Below are 19,473 nucleotides of genomic sequence, written 5' to 3' on the forward strand. Positions count from 1 at the left end.
TCGTCCTCGGATGTAAAAACAAACGTTGGCTCCTTCCGAGAACAAAACGTCTCTCCAGAGGTAAAAAACAACGATGCTGAATAAATGTTTTAATCACTTGACGTGTGATTCTTGATTGTTTTTGCTCTGATTATACTTCGATTTCAAACCAGGCCCTTCTGTTGTTTTTACAGCCTGGATGACAAGAAGCAAATCTTACTGATAGTTAAAGGGATAGTTCAGCCAAAAATGAAAATTCAGTTCTCTCCTCTCCTCACAGTGTGCAGAGCGTCACCACACAGTTCAGGCAGTATGAGCGTGAACGTGGCTCCAAGTGAAGATTCAGGGTAAAAACATGGTGTAAACAACATTTTTTTAAAGTCAGGTTGGCATGTTGGGGCTTTAGGAGACCTGGATCACACCAGAGGAGTGAAACTACGACGTGAGACATGTTGAGTCTAAATCCAGGATGTTCAGAGTCATGAAGGCGTCTCTCTTTTAACCTGCTAGATCACCATGGTAACTGATGCTAAACTCATCACCTGGTCAGCAGCAGGTTATGTTCAGAGTTTCAGATTAAATCGTCTGTAAAAATCACCGTTCTTTAACTAATTATTGTTCTAACAAGGTTGTTTATGAGCGATATAACTTTAAAACTGAGGGAGGAGGTTAAAAATCAAGAGTTGTTGAGCTGAATGTTCATAATATCACTGAACGAATCCATATAATGTAAAAATGAAACATAATGTAACAGCAGCATCACGTTGTCATGGTAACCTCTGTTTGGTGATGCAGAGTCATTTCCCCCGTTTGCTCCAGATCATATTAACTCTTTAAATTGACATGGTTTATAATCCACACAGTAAAATAATGATGAAGCAACTACAGACACTTTGAAGACTTTTGACTGTTTTCTGTTTTGTCTGTGATTTTGCAGCTCAGATCACTGATTAGAAAATTGATCATCATTGATCACAGACAATCTTAAATCAGTTCCACTCATTTTCCGTTGGTTTGGTGAAAAACTTCAGTGATGTCCTCGTCTCTGTCATCAGAGGACAGAGTCAGACAGACTTCATCATGTTTAAATCTGCTGGATGGACTTTTATTGTTTAATGTTTTCATGTTAGAATAAACGGCAGCATTAAGACCACATTTAGTCCATCAGTCATTTTCTCACATCATTCTTCTTCTCCTGCTTTATTTGTCATGTATTTTTTTTCCACAGCTCATAATTATAACAACTTGATGGTTTTGACTTCAGTAAGACGCTCGATTGCTTCATTTCATGAGGAAGAAGAGTCAAATGAAACAAACGTCACTTTTCTGTGAAACGAAAGTCTGGATTAACAAAGAGAGCCGATAACCACCATCGTGATCCCCGTTATCTCTGATCCAGGTTTTAGGTTTTGTCGATCCAGATCATGCAGAGAGAGTCTGGCTGTGTTGAACTTCCTGTAGTTCAGCCCTCTGAGGAGCAGGATGGAGGCAGTTTGTTTTCATTCTGTTGTTTTTTCAGTTTGAAAACTGGTCACCATTCATCTCTACTATTTTGGAAATTCTGCAACACTGTTTTCCTGTGAAACTCCAGCAGTGTTTTGTGAACTAAAAAACTAAACCTGACCTTCAATCATGAGGGCGAGTAGATAATGACTGAATTCTCATTTGTGGGTGAACTATCCCTTTAATACGGTCTGTGGTATTCAGAGTAGAAGTTTTTCTACAGTAACTCTGCCACCATCGTTGATGTGTGTACCTGCCTGTGTGTGAGACTGACGTCATTAAAGTGAGAGAACGAGCTGCTGATCTCAGTGTAGTGGAAAGAAGGAACGTGTCACATGTGGATTCAACAGCTGTTCATCACCGTAGAACATGGAACAGTGAACGTTCTGTGAGAACATGATGACATCCAGCAGTTTATGACACAAACATGATGATAAAGTCTTTGAGTGAATCCGTTGGTCTCTGGTCCTTCAGGAGGAGACATGACACTCTGCAGCTCTGCAGTTATGCAGCTCTGCAGCTCTATAGCTCTACAGCTCTACAGCTCCACAGCTCCGCAGGTCTATAGCTCTGCAGCTCTGCAGTTATGCAGCTCTATAGCTGACCGCCTCCTTGACTCAGTCATGTTTAACAGGAAGATAATCGAGCTCATCGCTCTCCTCTGGTCCTCTGAACTCCACCGACTTCCTCCCTCCATCTGATGGGACACAGGAAACATGAGAGACGAGAGACAGGAGGACATGATGGAGTCAACCACAACTAAACACTGATGAGATGAGATATGACAGAAGCCTGCAGGTGAGCAGAGGACCACTTCCTGCAGATGTGACATTATGAACTCCAGAGTGTGACCTCATGTGATCTATACTGTGAATTTAAAGAACAGTATGGACCGCGTGAAAACAGGAGGTGTTCACAGGCTGTCCGTAACTTTCAACTCTACAATAAGGTGTGATGATAATTATTGACGGATGAACATCATGTTTTGTTTGAATGTAAAAATTCAACTGTTGTTGAATATCATCAAACTGAATAAGAGACCAGATGAGAGATGATATTTAACAGATACAGAGAGTTGAGAGGTCGAACGAGATCACACCTGTGTGGGAGCAAATGAGATTAAACGAGATACGAGACGAGACAATTTGAAGACAAAGTGATTTTAACCATAATAAATAAAAGATGTGAGTGTGTTTAACGTACAGAGGTCATCAGACGACAGCAGCTCAGGAGTCTGAATCCTTCCCTCCTCGTACAGAGTTTTCTTCTGCAGGAAACGCAGCTTACTGGGATTCATGGTGACTGAAGACACACACACACACACGCACACACACGCACGCACACGCACACGCACGCACGCACGCACGCACGCACGCACGCACGCACGCACGCACGCACACACACACGCACGCGCACGCACGCACGCACGCACGCACGCGCACACGCGCACACACGCACGCACGCACGCACGCACGCACACACACACACACACGCACGCGCACGCACGCACGCACGCACGCACGCACGCACACACACACGCGCACACACACGCGCACACACACGCGCACACACACGCACACACACACACACACGCACACACACACACACACGCACACACACACACGCACGCACGCACGCACGCACACACACACACGCACGCGCGCACGCGCACGCACGCACACACACACACGCACACACACACGCGCACACACACGCGCACACACGCACACACGGGAAATATTTTATAATCTAGTTTGTCATAATTATGTTGTCAAATGTTTGTAGTTAAAGTGATTTTGTTGTCTGTTCTCTTCAGGTCTCTGACAGACAACACCTGAAGTTCTTCAGCGTTCTCCTGGATCCTCAGTCTTCACATATTTATTTTATAATTCTATGAATCAGAAACTGGAGTTTTGGTGATTTTGCTGCTCTGTTCTGTGCACTGAGCATCTGTTGTACATCAGTCGGTCCTGGGAGTATCATGTGACTCTCCCTGAGAGTTCTGTCTTTTTCTTCCCGTTAAAAGGGCTCTTCTGCAGTTTTTCCTCACCTGATCGAGGACAGATGGTGTCTCAGCCAAAACATGGTTTGTGATGTTGGACTATAGAAATAACTTCAAATAATCTTAATGAAAATAATTTGTCAGACTCGATTTATGAAGAAAACTTATCTGCTCAGATGAAGATTTTTGACAGATATTATAAATGATTTATTATGTTTGATGGAGATGAGCAGGACAGAGACACAGCAGCTGTCTGTCCTCAGCTCTCAGTCTCAACCAACTAGTTTAAAACTACTGATTCACTACATCAGGCTGATTTAAAACTTCAGAAATGTTTAAAGACCTCAATGATGTGTAGATCTGTTGCTAGGAAACATCTGTCCTATCAGGAGCAATCGACTGTGAAAACAGGAAGTCAGTGTAGCATCACAAGCTAGCAGAACTTCTGGAAACCACAGTTTTAGAACTCAAAGATAAATCTTTTTCACTGTATTAGATGTAGTTTATAATGAGAGGCAGATATCTGATGATGCTAAGCTAACTGATGTCATTTACTCATTTAGTCAAATGTTATTAGCATAAAGTTGTTGTTTTAGTGAAATGTAATTTAAAATCTTCAGACCGAATCATTATTAAAAAACATTTATCAGGTTTCAGGTCTGATATGTCGACCTTGTTTAGTCTAAATGGCTCAGATTTTAGCATGCTAACATTAGCTTTGTCAGTTGGTTCAATTAGCTACACAACAGTTACACCTGGCTGAAAATCTTTAGTGAGGATGAGGTTTGTGAGCTGCAACCTGTTTGAATTTACTCATGATGAAACTAAACTTAGTTAACACTGATGCTAGCATGAGGCTAAGTTAGCATGAGGCTAAGTCTGAACTGAAGAACAGCTGCTAACAGACTGCTGCTGTTTCTTCTATTAGAGACAGTTTTTTATTTCTAAAACTCAACACTTCCTCCACAGTTTTTCATATTTAAAGTCTTGATGTTGATGGTAGCTTTAACCTGCAGCGTGGAACCTGGAATTCACAGTTTCCATGACAACACTTATAATCCAGTTCAATAAACTGACATACCTGAGGGCCCCGGGGACAACGAGTGCAGGGACCCCATGGGAGAGAGGGATTCTGGGTCACCAGAGAGTCCTGCTGTGGCCCCTGCTGTGGTTGGTCCTCTGTAGTCCGGTCCTGCAGACCTGTCACTGGTGCTACTGAGCTGAGGAGGGAAGTTATACTGGTCCTCAGCAGGGACAGAAGGCTGGCTGAACTGGGAATGTAGAGGCCCAGTCGGACTGTCTCTGGAAGTCCCGTTCGACCTGAACTGGGAACGCTGGTGGTACTGGGAGAACCCTCGACTCTCATCAGTCTCGCAGGGACCGGAGAACAAGGACCGGGGGAGGCAGGAAGACGAGGATGAGGGGAGCGAGGAGGAGGAATTTAGAGGGTGTGGAGGGGTGAGGGAGGAGAGAGAGGAGGAAGAGGACTGGGAGGACTGGGAAGACTGGGAGGGCTGGTAGGTGTCCTCCAGTGGTCCCAGTCTGGATAGCTGCTGGGACAGAGCTCCCACACTGGAGTCCAGAGGGCGGGGGGGTCTGGGGAGGGACTGAGAGGGGTGAGGAGGGTGATGGAGGGGTGAGGAGGAGGAGGAGCTGGTCTTCCTCACGATGTTGTGGATGTCCTGAAGTTTGTCAAACACCTGAGAGGAGAACGTGAGTACGTGAGAACAGAAGAGGAACCCTGAGGAACACCAGTATGACTCTGATTTAAATCAAGAACACAAACACTTCACTTCACACATTTCAAACTGAGATTTAACTTTCAGATTTAGTTTGGACTAGAGGCGCACGTGATTAGTCGACTATACGATTAAACGTCCCCGCCCTCGCTAGTCCGCATCAGAAATACTAGTCGTTTAAAATATGTATCAATATTTCATTCATGCATGATGTCAGTTATCTGTTGCCTCTAGTCGGTGCTGCGTCTCTGTCAGACAGCAGCTCCTCTCGCCCAGCGCGTATGAACCGATCACCGTGGCAACACCGGATGTTTACATCAGCAAAATCAGACAGATGAATGTAGACTGTGACAGAATAAGCTGATATATATTCACTCGACTGGAGAAACACGTGACCACATTACACACAGACACAGACATAAACCTGCAAGCAGAGCTGCTGCTGCTGTTAGCACTGCTAACATTAGCAACACTGCGTGTCAGGCTAGCAGCTAACGTTAGCCACACTGCGTGTCAGGCTAGCGGCTAACGTTAGCCACACTACGTGTCAGGCTGGCGGCTAACGTTAGCTCTGGATCCTTTACCTGCAGACACTGTGACCCTCTTCAGTCTGAAAAGGTGAAGCGTTTGAGTTGTTGTCATGTTTTGTTCATTAATGTGTAGGTTTGTGTTGCACAGAGCAAAGTAGCGGCATCTCAGCAGCATTTAAAGTTCGATTTGGTGACTGTAGACTGTGATCAACGTCTTCAAATGGTTCTTAATACACACAGTATTTTTTCAGACAGTGTTTAACATTAGAAATTAATAAATTCTGCTAAATTTTAGCAGCTTTCTGAGTTTTTTCTTAGTTTATATTAAATTTTGTGTTTAATGGACAGGGAAATTAGTCGGCAGGAACATCCCTAGCGTGGACGTAGGAAGACACCTGATCTCTGATCTCGGAGCAGACGGTGATGATATGGAAATATTACAGGTTAATTATTTTATTTTATTATATAAGATCATCTACAGACAAAAACTTATTATCAAACATGACTCATGACTTTTTTCCCCACGTTTTGGTCATGGCCGCTTCTTTTTACAGAATAAAAGCAGAACATCAAGTTAAAAGGAAAAAATATACAAACTAACAGTGTTGCACACATCAGGACCAGCTGGGTCTTAAGTCTTAGGCCGGACTTCACTACGTTTACACCGACTGCACCGAGCCTGACTGACAGCGGTCGCAGCTGCGCCTGGTCTTACAGTTCGTGTCCACACATGAATTGTTGATTGTTGCTAAGCAACACACTTCACACTTCTACATGAAGCATTATCATGCATTTATCACGTCTCCCATAGCATTCTGAAAAGTTCCGTTGGCATAAAACTGAACGAGGGTGAGGGACAGCGGCGCGTTTCAGAGACCTTCAATTAACTAACTAACTAAAGTGAAACGTCTCCATCACGTTCTGAAGAACCATCGAGCCGATCTGTCACCCACCACTCTTTCTCTTCTGATACTCATCCTGTAAACACGATGTGCTGCTGTCCTTGTTTCTCTTCTCTGGTCGTGTGATTCCATTAAAATTACTGCAGATACAAGTCTGAGTTTCCAGTTTACTCCGGTTTCACACCAGGCATAAAAATTACAACCACATGTTTAATCCAGTTTACATTTTCAGGTTTGTACATGAAATAATCACCAACCATTTCTAACTAAAATAAGATGGAAGTGACCATCAGTGGCTCCATTTTAACTTTCATTTTGGTTTATTTTTTCTTTAGAAAAATTAATGTGAGGAAATTTGGGAGAAGTAGAAAATTATAGTATATTTCCCCAAAAAGCCCCCTATTCTTTAATTTCTAATTTCCTAGTGTATATAAATATAGATTTTGTGTTATCTCAAATTAAAACACCACACAGTCTATTTTTGTTTTCTATAATTGGACTGTAAATATATTTATCTAAAGACGACTGTGGTCAAAAGGAAAGGTTGCTTTGAAATATTTTAAATGTACTTTTGTCAAACATCGTCAGAGAAAACTATGAATAACTTTAATAAGAGCCTGACACATATTATGACTGACTGAATCAGAAGGTTTGATGTCTACAGTCGGACAGTGAGGCGACATAATGAAGACGTCACGTCTCACAGCAGCATTACAAGACGTCTCTTTAAAAGGGCTCCTGACGTTTCACTGAAGTGACAATAAAAACTTTAATTTACGTCCTTTGAAGAATCCTAACCAAGAAATATACATTTTGGGGGGAAAAAATGCCCAAATTATGATTGAAAGCAGACTGTTAAACAGGACGTAGACGTCCACAGAGGCGGAGCTAAAACTGTAAATTTTGTCTTGAGAGAAGCTCAAAGATCATTAAAGTGTCAAGTGTCCATCGTCCTGCAGAGGAGACGAGACTCTGGACAGACATGCTGGACACAGAAACACTGTAAACAAAGCAGGTGTGTCTCTGACCTTCGTCATGGCCGGCCTCTTCTTCCTGTTCCTGTCCAGACACCTGCAGGCCAGATCCACCATCTCCATACAGCCAGCAGGCTCTGCAGCGCCCCCTGTGGACACAACATGAACACAGCAGCTGCACGTCACAAACACACAAACTCACACACAGAGACCAGACATGATCAGAGGGCTGAACTACAGGAAGTTCAACACAGCCAGACTCTCTCTGCATGATCTGGATCGACAAAACCTAAAACCTGGATCAGAGATAACGGGGATCACGATGGTGGTTATCAGCTCTCTTTGTTAATCCAGACTTTCGTTTCACAGAAAAGTGACGTTTGTTTCATTTGACTCTTCTTCCTCATGAAATGAAGCGATCGAGCGTCTTACTGAAGTCAAAACCATCAAGTTGTTATAATTATGAGCTGTGGAAAAAAAATACATGACAAATAAAGCAGGAGAAGAAGAATGATGTGAGAAAATGACTGATGGACTAAATGTGGTCTTAATGCTGCCGTTTATTCTAACATGAAAACATTAAACAATAAAAGTCCATCCAGCAGATTTAAACATGATGAAGTCTGTCTGACTCTGTCCTCTGATGACAGAGACGAGGACATCACTGAAGTTTTTCACCAAACCAACGGAAAATGAGTGGAACTGATTTAAGATTGTCTGTGATCAATGATGATCAATTTTCTAATCAGTGATCTGAGCTGCAAAATCACAGACAAAACAGAAAACAGTCAAAAGTCTTCAAAGTGTCTGTAGTTGCTTCATCATTATTTTACTGTGTGGATTATAAACCATGTCAATTTAAAGAGTTAATATGATCTGGAGCAAACGGGGGAAATGACTCTGCATCACCAAACAGAGGTTACCATGACAACGTGATGCTGCTGTTACATTATGTTTCATTTTTACATTATATGGATTCGTTCAGTGATATTATGAACATTCAGCTCAACAACTCTTGATTTTTAACCTCCTCCCTCAGTTTTAAAGTTATATCGCTCATAAACAACCTTGTTAGAACAATAATTAGTTAAACAGCGCTGCTTTTTACAGACGATTTAATCATAAACTCTGAACATAACCTGCTGCTGACCAGGTGATGAGTTTAGCATCAGTTACCATGGTGATCTAGCAGGTTAAAAGAGAGACGCCTTCATGACTCTGAACATCCTGGATTTAGACTCAACATGTCTCACTAACACATTAATCTCACGTCATAGTTTCACCCCTCAGCACACACACACACACACACACACACACACACACACACACACACACACACACACCTGTGGTGAGTCGCTGGTCCAGCTGTTTCCTCCAGGCTGCTGCACACGAACCTGGCGGACCGTCCTCCACCTCGTCCACCAGGTCCTTCTACACAAACACCGGAGAAACTCACATGTTACTGCAGCTCAGACAGAACAAGTAGAAAACAGAACGAATCACTCTAGAATCATTATAGAATAAAGACAAATAGAAAAAAATATATATACAGTAAATCACACTTTAAGCACAGAGAAGTGTCGGAGCTCCTGCAACTAACCTGTAAGGTTTCAACAAGTTAAATTGAAGACATTTTAAGATGTTTATGATGTCATTTAAGACATATTTCACTTCCAAACTGACAAAAAAGGACATGAAGGAAATCTGAGTCCCTCAATTACAACACAGTTACAAAATAAATGTAAGGCTGCTGATGTAAATAAAGAACAAGAGTTTTAACAGCAGCTTTACATTTTTCTGACTTCTCATGTGACTGATGTCATTTCCTGCAGAAGGTGCAGCAGGTTATGACATGTTGACATGTTGACATGTTGACATGTTGACATGTTGACATGCTGTTGACATGTTGACATGTTGACATGTTGACATGCTGCTGACATGTTGACATGCTGACATGCTGAAATGCTGCTGACATGTTGACATGCTGCTGACATGTTGACATGCTGCTGACATGCTGACATGTTGACATGCTGCTGACATGTTGACATGTTGACATGCTGCTGACATGTTGACATGTTGACATGCTGACATGTTGACATGCTGCTGACATGCTGACATGTTGACATGCTGACATGTTGACATGTTGACATGCTGACATGTTGACATGCTGCTGACATGCTGACATGTTGACATGTTGACATGCTGTTGACATGTTGACATGCTGCTGACATGTTGACATGCTGCTGACATGTTGACATGTTGACATGCTGCTGACATGTTGACATGTTGACATGCTGCTGACATGTTGACATGTTGACATGCTGACATGTTGACATGTTGACATGCTGACATGCTGACATGTTGACATGTTGACATGCTGTTGACATGTTGACATGCTGACATGCTGACATGTTGACATGCTGACATGTTGACATGTTGACATGCTGTTGACATGTTGACATGCTGACATGTTGACATGCTGACATGTTGACATGCTGCTGACATGTTGACATGCTGACATGTTGACATGCTGACATGTTGACATGTTGACATGCTGTTGACATGTTGACATGCTGACATGTTGACATGCTGACATGTTGACATGTTGACATGCTGTTGACATGTTGACATGCTGACATGTTGACATGCTGACATGTTGACATGCTGACATGTTGACATGCTGCTGACATGTTGACATGCTGCTGACATGTTGACATGTTGACATGCTGCTGACATGTTGACATGTTGACATGCTGCTGACATGCTGACATGCTGCTGACATGTTGACATGCTGTTGACATGTTGACATGTTGACATGTTGACATGCTGACATGTTGACATGTTGACATGCTGCTGACATGTTGACATGTTGACATGCTGACATGTTGACATGCTGACATGTTGACATGCTGACATGTTGACATGCTGACATGCTGACATGTTGACATGCTGTTGACATGTTGACATGTTGACATGCTGACATGTTGACATGCTGACATGTTGACATGCTGTTGACATGTTGACATGTTGACATGCTGACATGTTGACATGCTGACATGTTGACATGTTGACATGTTGACATGCTGACATGTTGACATGCTGACATGTTGACATGTTGACATGCTGTTGACATGTTGACATGCTGACATGTTGACATGCTGACATGTTGACATGTTGACATGCTGCTGACATGCTGACATGCTGCTGACATGTTGACATGCTGTTGACATGTTGACATGCTGACATGTTGACATGTTGACATGCTGACATGCTGCTGACATGCTGACATGCTGCTGACATGTTGACATGCTGTTGACATGTTGACATGTTGACATGTTGACATGTTGACATGCTGACATGCTGACATGTTGACATGTTGACATGCTGACATGCTGACATGCTGACATGCTGACATGTTGACATGCTGTTGACATGTTGACATGTTGACATGTTGGGACATTTTAGCTTCTTCATAAATGAGACAAAATAAATGTATTTACATTGAATTAACAGACTCTTGGCTTTTTTCCCTCTTCACTAAAACAATACATACATTTTAAATGTTTAATGATTAAGATGTGCTGAAGATATAAATGTTCAATTTGCAGAAAATTTTTCATACTTTTTGATTTATTCAGTGACCCAAACAAAATCTCCTGTGACCCACCTGAGGGTCACAAGCCAGTGTTTAGGAATGACTGCCTTAGATGGAAGTAAGTTTTTTATTTAAAATATTTAACTTAATACTTCTAGAATCTTTTTCTACGACAGGAAACAGCACATCACAGTATTAAAGACATTTTAAGGCCTAAAATTCAGATTATTGTGTTTTAGACGTTAGAGTGAACGCTGTGTGTGTGTGTGTGTGTGTGTGTGTGTGTGTGTGTGTGTGTGTGTGTGTGTGTGTGTGTGTTCTGACCAGGTATCTGTCTCTTGACTTCCTGTCTTTCTCCAGAGCTCGTCGACCCGTCAGAACCTCCAACAACACCTGAAACACACAAACTATTTCTTTACTTTCCATAATTTGTCCCACAGCAGAGAAATCTGCAGTGTTACAGCAAAACAGAACAAAAACACAACAACAAACAATGAACACGTAAACAAACATCATAAACCAGAGGAAATGTAAAAATAGGAACAATATATGCAGTATAAACAATAAACAGACTCAACTGTTGAGTTTACACTGTTCCACACAGGAAGTAGGAATATTTAAACCTGTCACATGACATAATGACATCATCACCAGTGCCTTCAGCATCACTAACACACGTGTGACCTGCAGGGGTGTCTCATTATTGTTGGGGGGTATAAGTTTATTATGGCAGAAAGAACGGTATAACGACGATCAATAGAGCTGCTGTCATGTATGAAGTATGAGGTCACTGATGAGTACAATGAACTGATAATGAGCCCCATCAGCCACCATCAATACACACATTATTACTAATAATCAAACCAATAACTAACATCAGTCAACGTCAGATGACCTAATCAGACTTTCGCAGTTATCAATTGTTTCTGTAGTCATGATGTCACATCACAAAACCATAGAAACAGAAGATCAAAGGTGTCACAGTCTGCATCAGTTAAATCCACGAAAACAAACTGGATTCCTGTAAAAAATGTATGTTCTATCTGTCCTTCACACCAGGTTCTCTGAGCTCTGCCCTACAAAGGAAAAGGGCAGGAACTTCTCAAGGGGCCTTCACGTGATAAGAAATTTGTTCTGGAGTCGCCGTGATGTAGGGCGCAGAGAGGCGCAGCACAGCGCTACAACGGCTCCATCCTGTCTGCTAGGTGTACAAATGGCTGCGCTAACTTTAGCTCTGGATGTAGCTAAGTTCATAAACTATATGATTCAGTAATCTTATCGTAGATCGTAGTCTGTTTTTAATGTTGTGTTACACTTTGAGCGCAGCAGTCAGCGGCAGATCCAAGCGGTGCGCTACGCTGAGGGTAGCGGTGCCGCCTGGTCGGGCGACTCCGCTCTCTTCATAGGAAAACAACGGGACAACCAGCGCAAAGCATTTTTACCGCTGATCATGTGTTGGAGCCTTCAGAGTGCAGAACTGAGGAAAATGACTTTAAAGTTTCCTTGTCGAGGCAAATAGCTGCAGGCAGATAACATGTATGTGTGTCAGTTTTATAACTTTATATCAGGTTATTATTTCTACATATTAATGCTGACCTCTGATTTGACTTTTGACCTTATTTGGAAGTTTCTGTATTCTGCCTTTACAGAGCGAACCAAAAAATACTGGGATGTGCGTCCGTGCGCTCCGCTTGTTTTCACATGTTTGGACCTATTTTTCAAGTAGTGATCAATCTGGCAATACCTTTTCCACTAAGCAATTAGTTGTTTGGTCCATAAAATGTCTTTTATTCTCATGAGAATCTGAACTAAAATAGTTTTTGTCTTTAATGTGCAGCTGTAAAGTTGTTCTGGTGAAGCTGACAGATAAATATTTATTATAAATATTTTATGTCTTGGATCAAACTTTCTGCTGATTTTAATTTCAGACTTGTCTTAAACAGATCATTAGTCTTTGGTGAACTAACAGACTACATTTCCCATCAGCCCCTATGGCTTCTCACCACTCCAAAGCTGTAGACGTCCACAGCGGTCCCCAGCTCTCCGTTCCTCACATACTCTTCAGGCAGGTACGCCAGCGTTCCTCTCACTGTCGCCGTTTTACCCACTGACGCCGTCTGAGCTGCCGAGCATCCCAACGAGCCGCGAGACGCACAGCGAGCCAGACCGAAGTCGGCCAGCTTCGCCACCAGGTGGCGGTCCAACAGAATGTTTGAGCTGCAGAGACACATGGAGAGACAGAGACATTAAACCCACAGAAAGACGTTAAACCTCCCGAAGCACTAGGAAACTGACAACAGTGACAGTACGTCATGTGACAAGTCATGACGTGTGATGTCACGGCCTCTTTATTCTGCAGAAGAAAAACTATTAATGAAGGTGGAGGGAGAGCTGAGGGACACACCGCTGCGGATCATTCTACATAAATATTGTTTTACAGATTTATAAGTGATGTCATGTAGGTGTGCTGTCACATGACGTGACGCTGACCTCTTGACGTCTCCGTGGATGAGCGGTTTGTGTCCTTCAGGAGGAAAATGAAGAAACTGCAGAGCTGTTGATGCTCCTTCAACAACACCGACTCTGTGAGACCACGACAGGAACACACGCTCCTGATCACACACACACACACACACACACACACACACACACACACACACACACACACACACACACACACACACGTATTATGTTGCGTGTGTGGCAAGAAAAAGGATGTGAAACTTTTGGAATTTCATGTTTTTTTGCATTAATTTGTTATAAAATAAGTTCTGATCGTCATCTAAGTCAAGAGTATTGACAAATATAAAGTGCCTAAAATAATAACACAAATAAATTCTGATCTTTAATGAGAAAAACCATAAAAACCTCACAGTGTTAGTGGAAAAAGTATGTGAACCGTTGAGTTAATGACCTCAGAAAAGCTCACTGGAGTCAGGTGTTAACAGACCTGGAGTCTTGTTGAGAAAGTGAGTTTGGCGGTTTGGACTGGAGCTTCTGTGACTCATCAAAACAACTCAAACTTTTTGAGTTTGTTCCACACAAGAAGAATATGCTTATGTGAGCCATGCCTCGCCAAAAAGAGCTTTCAGAGGATCTACGATCATGAATTGTTGATTTACATAAAGCTGGAAAGGGTTACAAAGTGATTTCAAAGACTTTAGAAATTCACCAGTCTACAGTTAAACAAACGATCTACCGATGGAGACACTTTGGGACTGTGGCTACTCTACCAAGAAGTGGGCGTCCAGTCAAAATGACCCCAAGAGCACAACGAGGACTCGTCAATGAGGTAAAGAAACAACCCTGAGTGACAGCCAGAGATTTGAAGGCGTCATTGGAACTGACTAACGTCTGTGTTCATGAGTCTACAGTACGTAAAACACTGAACAAGCAGGGTGTCTGTGGCAGGACACCATGAAGGACGCCGCTGCTCACTGAACATTGCTGCACACCTGAAGTTTGCAAAAGAGCACAATGACACTCCACAGAAAAATGTTTTGTGGACTGATGAAACTAAGACTGAACTATTTGGAAAGAACACACAGCACTACATCTGGTGTAAGAAGGTCACCGCATATCATCATGAAAACATCATCGCGACCATAAAGCACGGTGGAGGAAACATCATGATTTGAGCCAGCTTGAGATGAATTCACAAGTTTATCAAAAAAATCTTCAGGATCATGTGAGAATGTCTGCATGTCAGCTGAAACTCTGTAGAAGTTGGGTGATGCAACAGGAGAACGACCCAAAACACCGGAGCAAGTCCACAGCAGAATGTCTCCAGAAAAACTAAATCCACCTTTTGGAGTCCAGACCTCGACCAACAGAGACGCTACTGAATGACCTGAAGAGAGTCGTACACACGAGACGTCCAGAGGATAAGACAGAGCTCAAACTGTTCTGTCAGGAAGAAAGATGTGCAGCTCTGATCCACAGCGACAGGAAGCGCCGGGCTGAGGGCGGGTCAACCACTTATTGAGTCCAGGGGTTCACTTCTCCATTATCATTCTGAATACTGAATGAGTGTTCAATAAACACGACAGATCAGAATATTTTATGATATTATTTTAGGCACATTGTATCTGTCAATACCGTTGATTAGATGTGTGTGTTTGTGTGTTACGTTGTGCAGCTGGTCCTCCAGTGATCTGTTGTCCATGAAGCTGTAGATGAGACACACTGATCCTCCACCTTCACTGAAACCCAACAGATCCACGATGTTCGGATGTCTGAACCTGACAGAGGAACAACAAGTCTGTGTCTCTGGTTGATGAAATGTGGTCATTTTGGTCTGAAACATCGTCACTGTGTTAATCATTGATATTGATCAGTATATTTGTGATGTTTATTGATTTTTCTGTTTGTGTTCTGACAAAAAAAAACTCACTTTGTCAGTTTGTCCACTTCAGTCTGAAAACTCTCCTTCAGCAGAGTCCAGTCCAACAGACAGTCCTACAACAAAAACAACACCACTGACCAATCACAGTCCACTTCCTGTCACAGATCAAACCTCATCACACCGGGCCGCGTTCATCCTGACAAAATGTAGCCAAAGGTTTATAGAGACAGAGACGGTGCCGCGTTCCACAGCCAGCGTTCTGCACTTCCTCTTTAACACGTTGCTGCTGATTGGATAACACCTGTGACACGCCCACCACACGAGAGAAAACAAATCTGAGAGCCTGCTGTGCACCGCTTAGAGGAAACGAGACATTCAATCTGGAAACTGTAGCAAAACAGCGCACAACGTTTTCAGAGTGAACGCACCCCAGTTCATTCAAAACAGTTTGGAGCAGAGCCTGATCGACAAATCAGATGGATGATATTATTGGTTGATATCTGGCCAATCACAGCTGCATCTGTCCAGATCGTATGAGTGTTTGTCTGATGGTATTTTTTAGTTTTACAGGAAGCATTTTATCTTTAACATCCTTTCTGAATTTCAGTTGAATATATTTACCTGTTTGTGTTTTTATTTTTTATTGTTTATAATAATTAAAAATATGCGTGACAGCTGAGTAGAATATCAGTGTCTGTAGTTCAGAGACGTTAAAAACAAACCTGACTGGAAAAAGAAACGCTGGCAGTGACACAGCAGCTGGTAGCCATGGTTACACCTCTGACATCATCACACAGCGAGCATTCAGCGATGACTCACCTGAATCTCTCTAACAGCAGGTATGTGAAAACATCGAGGAGCTACAGCTAACGTCCATCATTCCGCAGATTATTTTCACGATCGATCAATAAATATCAGGAAAATCGCTCCTGTGACGTTTTAAATGTTCCTCACTTTATTTACTGACAAAGAAAATCAGAACATTCAGAATCTGAAACCAGACGATTCGAACGATCAATGGATTATTGATACATTTGGTTTTGAAACTTAATCAGCTAATCAATAAGTTGCCTGACTGTTGCAGCTCTAACTGACAACAGAAAACACTGAAGAAGCAGAGTCATGTGGTTGTGCTGTGCGCTGTGATTGGCTGACCTGTTTGAGTCTCTTCACAGCGCACTCGGTGTTCCTCAGAGTCGCTCTGTACACAACTCCAAACCCCCCCTCCCCCACCTGCAGGGAGGGGGAGAACCCCTGCGTCCCAGCATGCACCTCTTCGTACGACCAGCACATCACGCCGTTGCTGCACGCCGCCATGTCAGGAGGGGCCTGAGGATGACATCATCACTAATGTCATTACTACTATAAGTTACAATACCATTATTATTATTATATGATGTTTTCCACGTCGTACCTCGGAGGGCGGGCGGTAATCAGACTTCAGACTGGAGGGGGGCGGAGCCGGTCTGGGCAGGGGTCGTCCTCCTCCTTCATCTGCTGAATAAAGAACACGAGAACAAGAGAAGAAGAACCTTCATCATGTTATATTATATAATATTATATTTAATTACAATCATGTTACTTTACATTGAATCATGTTACATTTATATTAAAATACAATTAATAAACTACTGTTGTATCACGTCAACTCAGATGGACAATCTGATCGTCTGCAGCCCCGCCCACTCCACCAATCACAGCCTCCCTGCCTCTGACAGTAACCAATCAGATTTGTGTGATTCTTCACACAAATCTGAGTGTGTGTGTGTGTGTGTGTGTGTGTGTGTGTGTGTGTGTGTGTTACCTGTTGTGCTCAGTTTGCAGGTGCTTGTTGTGGGCGGGGCCTTGGGCTGTTTTGGAGGGGGGTCAAACTGAGAGAGAGAGACGGGAGGAGGAGGAAGAGGAGGAGGATGATGATGATGAGAAGAAGGCTTCAGACTGGACGTCCCTGCAGACACACAGACAGACAGAGACAGTCAGCGGGACATTAACGTGTCATCAGAGGTCATCAGAGGTCAGTGAACTCACAGCCTAGGATGACATCACGTGGGCGGAGCAGCTGCAGACGCTCCAACAGGTCAATCAGCTCCCCAACACGACCGTTCCTGCTCTCCCATTGGTTCATCACCCAGTCGGTCCGCCTGTCCCTCCTCGCAGCCAATCGCACGGCGGTCTGATCACTGAGGGCCTCTGAGGCTGCAGACAGAGGCAGAGAGACAAAACTGAGTTTATTTTTAAATTTAAAAAAATATTTCAGTTTCTTAAATGTGAATATTTTCTGGTTTCTTTCCTCTCTGACAGTAAAAACTGATGATCTTTGAGTTGAGGACAAAACGAGACATTTGAGGACGTCAACTTGGACTCTGATCAACATTTTCAGACATTTTATGAACCAAACAACTAATCGATCAGTGGAAAATCTATTGCCAGATTGATCAGTAGTTGAAGGTCTAAACATGTGAAAACAGGTGGAGCAGCTTCCTGTCAGTTTAATGTTGATCACTTTAATCTGACATCATCAATAATTAATAACAAACACAAGTTTTCTTTTCTTCTTTTCATTTTTTCTCATTCTTAACTTTAAGTTTGCTGATTCATTAAAAGCCTCCACCAATCAAATGAATGAGCCTCGATTACTGCTTAGCACTTATAGACTATCAATTGATTATCAATTAATACATTTTTAATCAGTTCAATTCTTAGAAGAGATTAATCAATTAAGGACTAGTCTTTAACATCCCTGATGTGTACAGACAGAATATATTGATCTCCTGTGAAGTGAGCTGACAGGTAGAACCTCTCCTCCTCCATGTTGTTAGCAGTTAGCAGTTAGCAGTTAGCTGTTATCAGTCGGTCTCGGTTCTAGTTTTGACTCACCGAAGCGGGTCCAGTCCAGGTCCGACAGTCCGTCCATGATCCGACAAAAGTCCCAGAGGACGGAGGGCGGCAGCTGGTACAGATACTGGTCTCTGAACTGGTCTCTGTGGTGTCTCTGGTCTCCTGAAGACATGTTCAATCTGAACTCCCTCTGAAGCTAACAGGCTAACAGCTAACAGGCTAACAGCTCACTACGGGACAGACCGGACCTGGTGATTAAAAGTTTATAAAGTTTAAAAAGTTTATAAAGTTTTTAAAAGTTTGGTTCCTCAAGACTTTCCAGCTCCTCTGCTGCTTCCGCCTGATCAAGCTCACTGCAATAAGAGCCGCATCCGGTTACAACTCCTCTAAAATAAAAGCCAACAGGGACAGATCACACGGAGGCAAAAGGTGCGTTCGAGGTGATCCAGGTCTGCGCAGAATCGATCAGCGGTGATCGCCGCACAATGCATGCCGGTTAGATCCCGACTTGCTCTGACGTCATACACACGTAGGCAACGAAAACCTCATCTCATGAGGTCCTCACGAGATCGAGGTGGTCGCAGTTTGTAGAGCCAGGAGCTGCAGCTGCTCTCCACCTGCAAACACCTGACTGTCACCTGATCGATGAGCTGGCAGGCTCTGATTGGCTCTTAACTTTGACAACAAACACCACATGTTGTATAAAATAGTAATTTTCTGTGTAACTGTAATATTTAATGACATATTGATCTTCTGTTGTCTGATGAATAATCAGATATTTAGTGTCTGATAATAATAAAGGTTCTATATGACTGATCAAAAGAACAGTTTGGTTCTTTACAAGGCAGATAAAAGAACCGATGAGTCAAAAGGAGGATCTCTTCTATTTTAACTTCAATCAACGATCAAGAACGAACTTTATTTCTTCAGCTGTGATCAATGACCTGCAGACTACAGGTGACCTACAGGTGACCTGACAGGATGTTCGTGTCTCTTCTTCTAGTCTCTCTGAAGTCTGTTGAAAACTGTCTGACTTGTCTGCAGACTTTTTGTCTCCACCTCCTGA

At 42.8% G+C, this 19,473-nt stretch overlaps 1 protein-coding gene across 2 annotated transcripts; it reads right to left on the minus strand.

Moving 5' to 3' along the window:
• Positions 1–2,069: 2,069 nt before the first annotated feature.
• irak1 (interleukin-1 receptor-associated kinase 1) lies at positions 2,070–18,780 on the minus strand. Of its 2 annotated transcripts, none has more exons than XM_084720108.1 (15): positions 18,447–18,780; positions 17,598–17,765; positions 17,374–17,517; positions 16,984–17,063; positions 16,725–16,898; positions 15,618–15,682; positions 15,354–15,465; positions 13,715–13,836; positions 13,228–13,441; positions 11,549–11,617; positions 8,973–9,060; positions 7,684–7,778; positions 4,566–5,184; positions 2,686–2,784; positions 2,070–2,179 (listed from the first exon to the last, which is right to left on the minus strand). In XM_084720108.1, the coding sequence occupies exons 1-15, from the start codon at positions 18,577–18,579 to the stop codon at positions 2,100–2,102; spliced, it is 2,262 nt and encodes a 753-aa protein (XP_084576234.1). In that variant the 5' UTR covers positions 18,580–18,780; the 3' UTR covers positions 2,070–2,099. The 2 variants fall into 2 exon arrangements, with proteins under 2 accessions (XP_084576234.1, XP_084576235.1); XM_084720109.1 differs by having other exon boundaries at positions 16,984–17,066.
• Positions 18,781–19,473: the final 693 nt, after the last annotated feature.

This window comes from Lutjanus erythropterus, chromosome 6 (genome assembly GCF_056507025.1).
Source record: "Lutjanus erythropterus isolate fLutEry1 chromosome 6, fLutEry1.hap2, whole genome shotgun sequence".
Classification (NCBI taxonomy): Eukaryota; Metazoa; Chordata; class Actinopteri; order Lutjaniformes; family Lutjanidae; genus Lutjanus; species Lutjanus erythropterus.

Excerpts from the sequence above, each read along its gene's own strand:
- irak1 (XM_084720109.1), bottom strand. The coding sequence starts at position 18,579 with ATGTCTTCAGGAGACCAGAGACACCACAGAGACCAGTTCAGAGACCAG. Across the intron at positions 13,837-15,353 it reads TGGAGGACCAGCTGCACAAC|GAGCGTGTGTTCCTGTCGTG; the intron begins GTAACACACAAA and ends GTGTGTGATCAG. Across the intron at positions 2,180-2,685 it reads GCTGTCGTCTGATGACCTCT|ATGGAGGGAGGAAGTCGGTG; the intron begins GTACGTTAAACA and ends GTGTCCCATCAG.